Genomic DNA, 15095 nt, shown 5'->3' on the forward strand with positions numbered 1-15095 from the left:
GATAACAAAGGAAAAGGATCATAGATTGAGATCCATGCCTGACCCTGTATCTTTTATTTTTCCAGTAAGCGCTGTCCCTATTTTTGTCTGGATCCTATTTATTACTACTGCTACATATAAAAGAAAGGATTCCTTAATCTATTTCAATGGCCAAGTGTGAATGTTTGCACTTTGTTACAACATGAAGGATGTTACATTAATATATCACAAATTTTTCTAGAGTTCAATTTTTTTTTTGCTAATATTCTTTTCTATTAGCCGTGATGAATGTGTTCTTAGCATTTGTCTGACCTGGAATGTATAGCACAAGATTTTTTTTAAAAAAAATGATGGCTGCCCACTCTTGACACTATAACAGATTAACAATAAACTAGCTGATTTTCGTGCAATGCATCCACTTTCAATCAGAAGTAAAAACAAGCAGAGAACTTCTTAGTTGTAAAACAAATTGCAAATGATCTTACTATAAGAGTGTAAATTAATAATTACATATAAATTTAATTAAGTGTAAATGTAAATGTAAAGAGAAAAAAATATAAATTTAGGTCTACAGCTTTCATATTTAAAAAGAATTAAATTTGTTTCACAGGGTAATGCATTTAAAAATCCAAAGTGAACTAAATACAACTAATAAATACAATTCTACAAACTTAGTTTGTATTATTTTTGACTTGCAGAGAATATTCTAGAGCACATGCAAGAGGATGCGATATTCCAGCCATGCTTAATTCTCATTTTGTTGTGCCTAGGGCAGGAACTGCTATTTTAAGCACAAGAATAAAAGATAAGCATGAGTAGCTGACAACTAGGGAAATAATAGAACAATATATGCAAGGAAATATTTTGGAGGTTGTTTTTGATCATATCTTTATTGAATAATTAACCCCAGTATATTAATACAACCTAATTCCAGAAATAACATGTGACCTGTGCAGTATTCTTAGGAAGCAGAATGTATAATATACTCTCTAACCTACTTTATGTATATTCAGCAACTCTTTTTATGATGATAAATGAATGTAGGATTCTAATATACAATGAGGAATTTCATGGCAAATGGCATAATATGGCAAATGTACATTTAGAAGGGACACAGTACTACTAGCCAGTGATTGGAATATAGAGTGTTGGAAAGTGGTTAGCATTGTATATTTTAAAATAATGTATTTTTAAAATGATATAGTGAGAGGAAGGCCTAGCTAACTTACCTAAGGCTATCTACAACTAAGACACTGCATAGCATGCTTTTTACTCCATTCTAGAAAGAGAAAGGAATATATTTTATTAATTTATATACAGCCTGACTCCCAGCGACTCTTGAAAGCTTTTATCTGTAATAAAGCTTGAAAGAAATAAAAGCTTGAAAGAAAGCCTATTTTTAAATGAGACCAATATTAAAATAACTGGATTTAGAATTATTGTTTGATGGATATTGCATCATACAATATTTCAAATAATTTTTCTTGTTTTTGCAGGAGCACAAGATGCAATTGTATAATTCATCAAAGGGCGATTATCAGAAAAGACTGAATGAATTTGAAAAATGCCATGCAGTTATAATGAATCAATTTGAATTAATAAAAGGTGCTCATGGGAAATTAGAGAAAAATGGTAAATATGTAATACATTCTGCACACAATTTAATAAAACACAATTTAGTAATGATAATAAATGAGACAGCTTCTAATTTTTCAAAAGAGATTTTAACTTTATTGTCAGAAAAAAGTACACAAACACATTTTCTAAAATGAGCTCACTTTGTAGAATATGTGAAGTAACACAATGAAGATTATATTTTAATATTATTTTTTTATTTCCTACCCCATCCCTTACGTAAGTTGTGGAAGCAATTCAGTTCAATAAGAACTTGTCAGCAATTAATACAACACAAGAGTCTGAGATAAATAACCTAAAAAAGGTAAGTATGAAGTGCATTTTGTTTTATCCCAGGAGAATTTTAAGGCATCCAAACACAGGTTGACATATAATCTGAACAATTGGGAACCCTGTTAAAGTACCGTAATTAGCTCCAATAATTTATTGCAGGTTATCAAGATTTGTCTGCCAACTCATTTGTTATAAACAGTAATCCCTAAGAAGACAGTACCTACTGTTTTTCTGTGTCTGATGCTATAAATAATCTTCTTTTGCTTTGTGCCTAGGATGAAATAGCTACACTCACTTTTTTTTTCTTTTTGTCTTAAGGCTTAGAGTAGAATATACTATCAGGGGAATGCTCTTACTGGCACATAGAATTTGATGAGACATTGTGTTTTTATAATCACTGTTATTGCTGATTATTGTACTTTCAACATTCTGCTATATAATAGAATATATTTTATTATATTGTATGCCATGGTGAGTCTTGAAAATATGGTAACATTTAATTTTATAAAAAACAGGATTGTTATTTTATAACAGTAGTATATAATTAATGGCCTCATAACTTCATGTAGCTCCAGAAATCCTTGGATGAAACATTTAAAAGTTATCAATTTTTAAATTTTAAATGTTTTAAAAAGGAGAATGGTGAAATATGTGTGTAGGGAATGTATTGTGGTAATTCCACTTAATTTTCATTACAATCAAATGCAGCATAGATGTAGTCAGATTTAATTTTTGTCTTGGCCCTTGCTATTGCTTTTTGTAATGCAGCCAGTGCAACCACAATGGATAGGTCAAAAGATGGTGGATATGGCCTCCCACCACCAGTGACGTGCAGTGAGCTTTATGGCTGGTGAGGCACTGACACAGTGGTGGGTTTCAAAAATTTTTAGACTTGTGGACTTCAGCTCCCAGAATTCCACAGCCAGGCATGATGTAAAGCGACAGCATTTGTTTTTCTCCTTTGCGAAATAAGTTTCCTTCTTTCTTTTTCTTTTTCTTCTCCCTTTCCCTCCTTCCTCCCTCTCTCCCTCCCTCCCCCCTCTCAAACACACACACACACACAAACACACACACAAAGTTGGATTGGAGGGAGTCAGGGAGACCACAGGAGGCGGCAGGAAGCCAGTCAAAGAGCCATACTGGAGCACACACACTTTCCCCCAGCTCCGGAAAGATCCAGCCCAGCTTCACTGATTACAGGTTTGAAAAGACAACGTGGTTCTGCCTGCAATCAAACTACACTTGGGGAGGGAGAGCACTTCCCTCCAGCCTTTGCCCAAAGCCCCGCACCAGGAGGATGAAGTTTGAATTCCTCCCCCTCCCTCCGACCCACACGTACCTTTTCCAGCTGTTTCAGAGAGAATTTCAACTCTGCTCTTACCTGTCATCATGAAAAGAAAAAAATGTAAAAGGAAAAAGGCGAGAGCTGAGGTCAGGCTGAGCTAGTTGCTGCCTCACTGTGGATAACTCTGCTTAACTGTTTAAAATAAGCATCTAAAAAAAGTGCCCTCTACAGGAGGAGGCAGGGGAATGACGTGCCTCACCTACATCAGGAATTTTTAGGCTTTTAACCTCTGCTTGAGTGATCATAAAACTCCTAAAGTTAGACTAGATGAGGCACGTCGTTCTCCTGCCTCCCCTGCCCCCCATGACTGCATGTCACTGCCCACCACCAATGCTGCTGCACATGGCCTGTGTTACAGAAAAACATAGAACAAGTTATAGTACTAGCATTAGCACTTAGACTTATATACCACTTCACAGTGCTTTACAACTCTATCTGTGGTTTACAGAATCAGCATATTGCTCCCAACGATCTGGGTCTTCTTTTACTGACCTTGGAAGGATGGAAAGCTGAGTCAACTTTGAACCTGTGAGACTTGAACTGCTGAACTGCTGGCAGTTGGCAGTTAGCAGAATTAGCTTCCACTATGTCACCATATCTAAGCTGTATACAAATAAGATATTTAAGACCCTTTTGCACAGTGCTATACATATACACATAAACATGCACACACACTCTTCTGCTTTATTTTTGGAGGCTGCCTGAACAGTTTTCTTGGCAATAATTTCTTTTCCAAAGATATTTGATTTAGTATTCACCTCTCTCTTTCTGCTTATTAGTTAATGGGGAGAAGCCTATCACCTTCTAGGAGTAGAAGATGCCATGTAAAGCACAATCCCTTTGAAGCAAAAGATGATAAGACACCGCAAAACCTTATACATACAAGAGCCGAGGTGGCGCAGTGGTTAGGGTGCAGTACTGCAGGCCACTTCAGCTGACTGTTATCTGCAGTTCAGCGGTTCTAATTTGACTCAGCCTTCCATCCTTCCGAGGTGGGTGAAATGAGGACCCAAACTGGGGGGGGGAGGGGGTGATATGCTGACTCTGTAAACCGCTTAGAGAGGGCTGAAAGCCCTATGAAGCGGTATATAAGTCTAACTGCTATTGCTATTGCTACATGTCTTCTAAACAGAAAAAGGAAATGACATGTCAGCAAGTCCAGCATTTTGGCAATGCTTATTAGGCAAGAGCAAATAGAAGGAATATCATGCTTGCTATTTTGATTCTACTGTCCAGTAGCATTTTTTAAAACAAATTCTGGCTTCATTGCATGCACTTCAGCATCAGCATTTAAAGAGAACTATAGGTTAGAAATGTAACATCACCTTCTGTCAGACTAAGACTGAAATAATTTTTCCTTAAAAAGTAGCTGTATTTATATAACCTTATATTCATAAAGTTCAGCAACTGGAATATTTATTTCTATTTTTCTACTGCTTTATGATTTTGTCCAGAACAGTTAAACTGTTGGACTGTGATAAGGGGAATTCCATTTTTATGAAGAAAAGTTAAACAGACCAAACTTAGTTCCTCCTAGATAAATCTACCACCATTTGAATACTTGGTTCAATGCTATGCCATTATGAAGAATTCCTGATATTATCTACAAATAGCATTCATAACCTTTGCTATTTGTCTAAGTAAATGTCAGAACACTCAAGGAGAGAGAGATATTAAACAGGCTACTCCATAAAAAAAGGAAAAGGTATGGAAAGATAAAATATTTATGACTCTGAGATCTATACTTTGTAATTTAATAAGCTCAAAGCATATACTATTTATTTGCTGCACTAGCTGCTATGAATAACCTAGGTAGAAAATGAAAGGAATAAAGTAAAAAGAACTGCAAGCAACACCATATTTTAATGCATTTTTATATTTTAAATCTTTAGATGTAATTCAGGTAAGTTGGAGTAGGCATCTTTAATTGTTGAGATCAACAATTATTTATAATAATATAAATTACTGGTATATCGGATTTTTCATTATTAAAAATATCAAAGACAGATAAATCATTAGATAATTGATGATTTTTCTTCTTTGATTGATTTGCTCCATTTAGATCAGGAAGACCTGCCAGATCTTTTAGTAATATGGCAATACTATGCAGTATAGAAGAAACGGTTTAGCATTCTCCAGTAGTATTTCTAGTAGCGTTCAAACAGAAAAAGAATAATGTAGATAGCATATGGTTTAATGCAGAAAACATATATTTAATCATAAATATCACTCCTGAAATGATATCATTGTTTCGATGATGATGATGATGATGATGATAGTTTATTGCACAATTGCCAGATGTTTAGACTGGATTTGGCATTAAATCCATTATTATTATTGTTGTTGTTGTACAATTGTATCACAGCGGCCAGTTGTTTCGCCGGATTTGGCATTGGTTACTAGTCGGGCCCCACCCAGGGGCCTAGGACGTCGTAACGTATTTTCGTAATATGCGTGCAGATCCAAGCAGTGCGCCTTTTTGCATTTGACTGATGGTGATTTTGTCAATTTTTAACTGTTTTAAATGTAATTCCAGTGCTTTTGGAATAGCACCCAGTGTGCCAATTACCACTGGAATTACCACTGCTGGTTTGTGCCATAGTCGTTGAATTTCGATTTTTAAGTCCTGGTATCTTGCGATTTTTTCATGTTCCTTCTCGGCGACCCTGCTATCACCTGGTATTGCGATGTCTATGATTGTGACCTTATTTTTCTCAACCAGTGTGATGTCTGGTGTATTATGCGCCAGTATTTTGTCGGTTTGTATACGGAAATCCCACAAGATCTTGACCATCTGATTTTCGGTGACTTTTTCAGGCTGATGTTCCCACCAGTTTGTTGCTGTTTTAATATTATAATTTTTGCACAAATTCCAATGGATCATTTGTGCTACTGAATTGTGCCGCAATTTATAATCAGTCTGCGTGATTTTTTTACAGCAGCTGAGTATGTGATCAACAGTTTCATCAGCTTCTTTGCAAAGTCTGCATTTGGCATTATCAGAGGATTTTTCGATTTTGGCCTTAATGGCATTTGTGCGGATAGCTTGTTCTTGCGCAGCCAGGATTAGTGACTCTGTTTCTTTCTTTAATGTACCTGTTTTTAACCATAACCAAGTTTGTTCACTGTCCACTTTATCTTTTATTTTTTCCAGAAATTGACCATGCAGTGCTTTGTTCTGCCAACTCTCCATTCTTGATTTTATCACATCTTTTCTGTATTCTTGTTTTGTCTGTTGGGCCTTCAGTAGATTTTTGTTCTTTACTTCGATTAATAGATGTTCTTGAGTGTCTTTTAAATAATCAGCCAGTGCATGTTTTTCTTCTTCAACTGTTTGCTTCACTTGTAATAATCCTCTGCCACCTGATTTTCGGGGCAGATATAGTCTATCAGTATCACCACGTGGATGTAAACTGTAGTGCATTGTCATTAGTTTCCTGGTTTTTCGGTCCAAAAGGTCCAAATCAGCTTGTGTCCAGTTAACTATGCCAGCTGTGTATCTTATAACTGGTATTGCCCAGGTATTTATGGCCTTGATTGTATTTCCACCATTCAATTTAGATTTCAAAATTTTCCTAACTCTGTTGGTGTACTCTCGCCTGACAATAGTTTTTACTTCTCCATGCTTGATGTTACCCAACTGCAGAATGCCTAAGTATTTGTAGGCTTCATTTTCTTTGCATTTAATTAGTTGGCCATTGGGCATTTCAATTCCCTCAGATGCAATGATTTTGCCCCTTTTTATGGATACAGTGGCACATTTTTCCATGCCAAACTGCATTGAAATATCGGTGCTGAATACTTGGACTGTATTTGTCAATGATTGGATTTCTATTTCTGACTTTCCATAGAGTTTCAAATCATCCATATATAGTAAATGCGAAATTTTTTCAGCTTTTTTGGCTGTTTGGTAGCCTAATTTCATTTTTTTAAAGATTACTGATAGTGGGATCATTGCGATGATGAAGAGAAGAGGTGAAAGTGAATCACCCTGGAAAATTCCTCGCTTGATATTAACCATTCCGTAGCTCTCATTCCCTACTGCCAACTCAGTTCTCCATTGTTTCATTGCCTTTTCAGTAAAGGATGTAATATTTTTGCTAATGCCAGTTGTTTCTAAGCATTTTATGATCCAACTATGTGGCAGTGAGTCAAATGCCTTTTTGTAATCAATCCAGACCATATTCAAGTTCGTTTTTCTGTTCTTACAATTTTCTAATATCATTTTATCAATTAGAAGCTGATCTTTTGTGCCCCTGCTCCTTCTTTTGTTGCCTTTTTGCTCTACTGGCAAGATGTTGTTTGTTTCCAAATAATCCATCATGTTATCTGCAATAATGCCTGTGAGTAATTTGAAGGTTGTTGGTAAGCATGTTATTGGTCTATAGTTTTCAGGTGTTGTTCCTTTAGTTGGATCTTTCTGAATCAAGTATGTTTTTCCAGTTGTCAACCATTCATCAATTTGGCCCTTTTGTAAAATTTCATTCAGTTGCCTGGCCAATATTGCATGTAAACTGGTCAGATATTTGAGCCAGAAACCATGTAATTGGTCCTTTCCAGGTGATGTCCAATTCTTTACCTTTTTAACTCGATTTTTGATCATCTCAGTTGTTATTTCTAATACTTGCATTGTTTGTTGCCAATGCTTTTCTCAAAGTCATGTATCCACTTTGCTTCCTTGTTGTAGTCCTTTGCATTTTCCCACAATTCTTTCCAGAATTCAACTGTGGCCTGCTTTTCTGGTTTTTCACTTTTGGTGTCACCATTCACATTAAGACTTTGATAAAAACGCCGTTGGTCTGATCGAAATTGCTGATTTTGTTTATATTGGATGATTCGTGCCTCATATCTTTCAATTTTTCTAGCTGTTGCTGTTATCTGCTGTTTTACAATCTCTACAGCTTCATTGATGTTTCTTGTATCCAATCTATATCTTCTGATTAGCCGATCTATGATTTTGTTGTTTTTAAGCTGTTGCTCATGCATGTTCTTTAAGTTACTAGCATCTGCCCTTAATTTTTTGATTTTTTGTTCTAGACGGATTTTCCACTTTGGCTTTGATGCTTTTTCTGTTGTGTGACTAGGTACTTTAATTTTAATGCCTAGTTCATTAGTGACTATTACAGCTGCGCTGTACATTAACTGGTTTGTTTCCAAGATGGATCCCGGTTCAATTGTTGAAAACACTGCATTAACCATTTTCATGATAGGGGCCAAAATTTTCTTAGGCACAGTTTTTAGTGATGGTAAACGTTGCCTTTCCTCATTAAGCAGAAAATGCTCCATGATCTTATCCTTCAATTCTTTTTGCTTTTGAGTTAGTTCATCAGTTGGTTCAGTGATAACTGGTTCTAGTGGTGGTGATGTTATTTCCTCCCTGAGAGCTTCTTCTGGGAGTTCTACTATAGTGTCTTTAGTTGTGTCTTGAATATCAGTTATTTCCGCTTGTGATATTGTTTTTTGGGTTTTGCAATTTGCCTGAATTTCCTCATGTTCAACTTCACTAAACACTTTATTCCGTATAATAAATCGCCTTTGATCTGCTAGTCGTTGTTCACTAACATTTGAATCTGGATATTGTTGTTTCCATAATTCATACATTCGCTTTAAATATCCTCTTTTTTCTGGCTCTGAGTTGTAGTAACAGGCCATTATGGCACGGTTTTCATCATCATCATCATCATCATCATCATCATCATCATCATCATTATTATTATTATTATTATTATTATTATACAATTGTATCACTGCGGCCAGTTGTTTCGCCAGATTTGGCATTGGTTACTAGTCGGGCCCCACCCAGGGGCCTAGGACGTTGTAACGTATTTTCGTAATATGCGTGCAGATCCAAGCAGTGCGGCTTTTTGCATTTGACTGATGGTGATTTTGTCAATTTTTAACTGTTTTAAATGTAATTCCAGTGCTTTTGGAATAGCACCCAGTGTGCCAATTACCACTGGAATTATCACTGCTGGTTTGTGCCATAGTCGTTGAATTTCGATTTTTAAGTCCTGATATCTTGCGATTTTTTCATGTTCCTTCTCGGCGACCCTGCTATCACCTGGTATTGCGATGTCTATGATTGTGACCTTATTTTTCTCAACCAGTGTGATGTCTGGTGTATTATGCGCCAGTATTTTGTCGGTTTGTATATGGAAATCCCACAAGATCTTGACCATCTGATTTTCGGTGACTTTTTCAGCCTGATGTTCCCACCAGTTTGTTGCTGTTTTAATATTATAATTTTTGCACAAATTCCAATGGATCATTTGTGCTACTGAATTGTGCCGCAATTTATAATCAGTCTGCATGATTTTTTTACAGCAGCTGAGTATATGATCAACAGTTTCATCAGCTTCTTTGCAAAGTCTGCATTTGGCATTATCAGAGGATTTTTCGATTTTGGCCTTAATGGCATTTGTGCGGATAGCTTGTTCTTGCGCAGCCAGGATTAGTGACTCTGTTTCTTTCTTTAATGTACCTATTGTTAACCATAACCAAGTTTGTTCACTGTCCACTTTATCTTTTATTTTTTCCAGAAATTGACCATGCAGTGCTTTGTTCTGCCAACTCTCCATTCTTGATTTTATCACATCTTTTCTGTATTCTTGTTTCGTCTGTTGGGCCTTCAGTAGATTTTTGTTCTTTACTTCGATTAATAGATGTATTATTATACAATTGTATCACAGCGGCCAGTTGTTTCACCAGATTTGGCATTGGTTACTAGTCGGGCCCCACCCAGGGGCCTAGGATGTCGTAACGTATTTTCGTAATATGCGTGCAGATCCAAGCAGTGCGCCTTTTTGCATTTGACTGATGGTGATTTTGTCAATTTTTAACTGTTTTAAATGTAATTCCAGTGCTTTTGGAATAGCACCCAGTGTGCCAATTACTACTGGAATTACCACTGCTGGTTTGTGCCATAGTCGTTGAATTTCGATTTTTAAGTCCTGGTATTTTGTGATTTTTTCATGTTCCTTCTCGGCGACCCTGCTATCACCTGGTATTGCAATATCTATGATTGTAACCTTGTTTTTCTCAACCAGTGTGATGTCTGGTGTATTATACACCAGTATTTTGTCCGTTTGTATACGGAAATCCCACAAGATCTTGACCATCTGATGGCCTTGATTTTATTTCCACCATTCAATTTAGATTTCAAAATTTTCCTAACTCTGTTGGTGTACTCTCCCCTGACAATAGTTTTTACTTCTCCATGCTTGATGTTATCCAACTGCAGAATGCCTAAATATTTGTAGGCTTCATTTTCATTGCATTTAAGTAGTTGGCTATTGGGCATTTCAATTCCCTCACATGTAGTGATTTTGCCCCTTTTTATGAATACAGTGGCGCATTTTTCCATGCCAAACTGCATTGAAATATCAGTGCTGAATACTCGGACTGTGTTTGTTTGTGATTGGATTTCTATTTCTGACTTTCCATAGAGTTTCAAATCATCCATATATAATAAATGAGAAATTTTTTCAGCTTCTTTGGCTGTTTGGTAGCCTAATTTCATTTTTTTTAAAGATTACTGATAGTGGTATCATCGCGATGATGAAGAGAAGAGGTGAAAGTGAATCACCTGGAAAATTCCTTGCTTGATATTAACCATTCCGTAGTTCTCATTCCCTACTGCCAACTCAGTTCTCCACTGTTTCATCGCCTTTTCAGTAAAGGATGTAATATTTTTGCTAATGCCAGTTGTTTCTAAGCATTTTAGGATCCAACTATGTGGCAATGAGTCGAATGCCTTTTTGTAATCAATCCAGACCATATTCAAGTTCGTTTTTCTGTTCTTACAATTTTCTAATAGCATTTTATCAATTAGGAGATAATTTTTTGTGCCCCTGCTCCTTTTTTTGCCTTTTTGCTCTACTGGCAAGATGTTATTTGTTTCCAAAAAATCCATAATATTATCTGCAATAATACCTGTGAGTAATTTGAAGGTTGTTGGCAAGCATGTTATTGGTCTATAGTTTTCAGGTATTGTTCCTTTAGTTGCATCCTTCTGAATCAAGTATGTTTTTGCAGTTGTCAACCATTCATCAATTTGACCATTTTGTAAAATTTCATTCAGTTGCCTGGCCAATATTGCATGTAAACCGGTCAGATATTTGAGCCAGAAACCATGCAATTGGTCATTTCCAGGTGATGTCCAATTCTTTACTTTTTTTACTCGATTTTTGACCATCTCAATTGTTATTTCTAACACTTGCATTTGCTTGTTGCCAATGCTTTTCTCGAAGTCATGTATCCACTTTGCTTCCTTATTGTAGTCCTTTGCATTTTCCCATAGTTCTTTCCAGAATTCAGTTGTGGCCTGCTTTTCTGGTTTTTCACTTTTGGTGTTACCATTCACATTAAGACTTTGATAAAAACGCCGTTGGCCTGATCGAAATTGCTGATTTTGTTTATATTGGATGATTTGTGCCTCATATCTTTCAATTTTTGTAGCTGTTGCTGTTATCTGCTGTTTTACAATCTCTACAGCTTCATTGATGTTTCTTGTATCCAATCTATATCTTCTGATTAGCTGATCTATGATTTTGCTGTTTTTAAGCTGTTGCTCATGCATGTTCTTTAAGTTGCTAGCATCTGCCCTTACTTTTTTGACTTTTTGTTCTAATCGGATTTTTCACTTTGGCTTTGATGCTTTTTCCATAGTGGAAAATCCGATTGTTGTTGTTGTTGTTGTTGTTGTTGTTGTTGTTGTTATTGGCTTTGAGTTACTCTTGACTCCTGGCAACTGCCTGTACAAGTCCCTTCAGTTTTCTTCACAAGGTTTTTCAAAAAAAGTGGGCCACTGTTGAGAGAGAATGACTGGATGTCATTCAAGTCACCTAGCTGCTTCTGCCAAAAAATATTTTCCAGCTTCTGGTTTCTTTTCTTTAACCACTGTATCAAAAATCACTGTATCAAAATTGGCTCACAGTTACAAATCTATTCTGTTTTCTTGGCAACATTTTTGAAAGTGGTTTACCCTTGTCTTCTTAGTACTTGAGGGAGAGTGAGTGACTGGCCAAAAGTTAGCTAGCTGACTTTTGTGCCTAAAGCTAGATCATTTCCAGTTCAGTTAATCTGTAGATCAAACTAGTTCCCCAAGCTTCTATTCATGCCAATAATGTGCTTGGCCTTACCCTTTGACTGATCAAGTAGGTACCAATTTTCATGATCCTATGCAGTAGATCATTTCAATAGATTTTCTCCATGATGATCTATCTGTTCCTAACCTGATCGTTCAAGTTTTCCAATGATGCATCCATCACTGCTGTAACTGAGTTGATCTAACTTTCTGCTGGTCATTTTAGGAAAGCATTAATTTAAGTATAATTTTTCATCCAGGTGGCATACATGGATTTTTAATTAATATTTATTTATTAAGGAACTAAGGAAAGTTACATCAGATGCGATAAAATCCAAGGTTACCTGTCAATATAAAGAGAAAGAAGATTTCTATCTAAAAGCAAAGGAACTGGAGCTACAAATACTACAGCAAAAAAATTCAGTGGTATTTTTTAATATTTCTTATTTAGAAAAAGAGGTTGTGCTTATTTTAATAAGTTGACTTTAAATTTGATATTTTAGGCAGCTGTAATTAATGTACTTATGACTTGAATGTTAAATAATTTTGCTTAATACCTCCTATATATATTTTAAGTTTTAAAATATGTGTAGCATTTTTAATCCTATGTAAAATTTTAAGTTCACATTACATTTTTTGTATATTAAAGTAAGCATACTAATGAGTACAGTAGTAAACATTAATCAACTAAAGGGACCAGTGGAATTGATATCAATGTGTTTATTTTATTTATAGGAAGTAGATTTAAATGGAAAAATCACAGAAGAAATTGCAAGACTTAAAGAAGAGAAACAGGTTATGTTTCATATCAATAATCAATTCTGCTTTCTCAATGGTGGGGCCCATATTGTGGAATTAATTGTCACAGGAGTTGAATTATTTCCTCTTTTACAGCAGAACAGGAATGTGCTTGTGTGTTTGTATATAGATACATTTGTACATGTGACATTTTTGGATACACATTAATTAATCACTGCTGTATGGCATTCCCTTGACTGTTTTTCTGCATCCACATAGTTTGGTCCCACATTTTTTTCAGGTATTGATCAGAAATATTCAAGCCCAGACAGTGCATCTTTTGAATGAATTTTTCTCTGTGTTGACTTAATAAAAATAGTTCCTTAATCTTTTAAATAAAATTGCTAATTATCTATATGTGTAATGCACGGAGATTATGATGAAGAAGAATGCCTATCCATAATTGTGGGTCATTAGTATATAATTATATGGTCTACTCTTTCTGTATTAATTGCACATTAATTTTAGAATTCTAGAAAATTGAGGATAGTGGAAGCTAGACAAGGCTCCAGGAAAATAGCTTTATGCAGGCACAATATCAATACAGGTGAATGTACAGCTAGTCACTTGAAGAACCAATTATAGATAAGCAACATTTTCTTATGAAAGGCTAGATTATAAATTCCTATTTAACAATTGGCACAAACAAAATGCATACACGCTTAAAATATATATATATACTAAAATTTAAGATGTCATATATATATGTATGTATGTATGTATGTATGTATGTATGTATGTATGTATATATATATATATATATATATATATATATATATATATATATATATATATATATATGCATACAAACACATATCCTCACACATGCATTTAATGATTCCATCATAGGGGACTTTACAAAGTAATCCTATAACCTGAAGTATTGCACTTTTTTTAATTAAACAAGGATATTATAGCTTCTCTACAACATATGCAGCAACTGCTCTGCAGACAGACTGAAAGAAATAACAGAATTGAGGTGGAATTGAATAAACTAAAAGAAGAGTATCAGGTAAAATGTTGACTCTGTATGAATATATACCAATAAGCTCCAATTGATTCTAAATAATTAATATGAAGTATTCTGAAATGAAAATTATAGGATGCTTTGCAAAAGTTACATCAGATAGTATACAATGAGTTCTTTCTGCCTTGATGGAATGGCTTCTGTCAACAGAAAGAGGAAGAAGACAATTTTCTTTCCGTTTGAAACCTACCATGTATCCTCCAAAACTGTTCAAAGATTTCCCCTACTATAGGTAGTCCTCAACTTACAAGTGGCCATTCCTAGTTACACCACCACTGAAAAATAACTTACGAACATTTTTCACACTTATGACGGTTGTAACATCCCCCTGGATGTGTCACCAAAATTCAGACACTTGGCACTGATTCATTTATGAGGATTGCAATATCCTGGGGTCATGTGATCACTTTTTTCAACCTTCTGACAAGCGAAGTCAATGGGGAAGTCACATTCACTTAACAACTGTGTTGCTAACTACAACTACAGTGAGTCATTTAACAACTGTGGCAAGAAAGGTCGTAAAATGGGGCAGAATTCATTTAACAAATGTTTCACTTAGCAACATAAATTTGGGACTTAATTGTGGTCGTAAATCAAGGATAACCTGTAATGTAAATTATATTTTGACTTTATGCCACAATCTGGAAGCATTCATTGAAATTACCCTTCCTGAAATTCAAGCTTAAAAATATGTTTTATGTGAAACATTTACTTAGTTCATGTCAATGCTTATGTAGTTTATGTGATATTATGTCGTCCCCCAATAAAACTCTCATTATGTATAGTAGACATTTATAGTTCACATTTATAAATATTCTGATATCTTTCTTCAATAGACACAATTATTAATAATCTATATTTCTAATGGAGTAGAAGTAGCTAATTGCAACAAACCCCCCACCCTATTCAGGTAATCCTTCCTTACTGACCTCTTGTTGAATGATCATTCAAAA

At 35.2% G+C, this 15095-nt stretch overlaps 1 protein-coding gene across 1 annotated transcript in view; it reads left to right on the plus strand.

Annotated features, from left to right (window-relative positions):
- The window catches only part of CCDC73 (coiled-coil domain containing 73), a 74751-nt gene that overhangs the window by 48407 nt on the left and 11249 nt on the right, over nucleotides 1–15095 (plus strand). The window contains exons 8-12 of the mRNA XM_087718529.1: nucleotides 1476–1611; nucleotides 1839–1918; nucleotides 12618–12743; nucleotides 13053–13112; nucleotides 14023–14127. Of these exons, the coding sequence (XP_087574655.1) occupies nucleotides 1476–1611; nucleotides 1839–1918; nucleotides 12618–12743; nucleotides 13053–13112; nucleotides 14023–14127 (507 nt within the window). The remainder of the gene's footprint in view (nucleotides 1–1475; nucleotides 1612–1838; nucleotides 1919–12617; nucleotides 12744–13052; nucleotides 13113–14022; nucleotides 14128–15095) is intronic.

Source organism: Thamnophis sirtalis, unplaced genomic scaffold (genome assembly GCF_051295495.1).
Source record: "Thamnophis sirtalis isolate CommonGarterSnake01/CBP01778 unplaced genomic scaffold, rThaSir2_p1.2 scaffold_1, whole genome shotgun sequence".
NCBI classification, from domain to species: domain Eukaryota; kingdom Metazoa; phylum Chordata; class Lepidosauria; order Squamata; family Natricidae; genus Thamnophis; species Thamnophis sirtalis.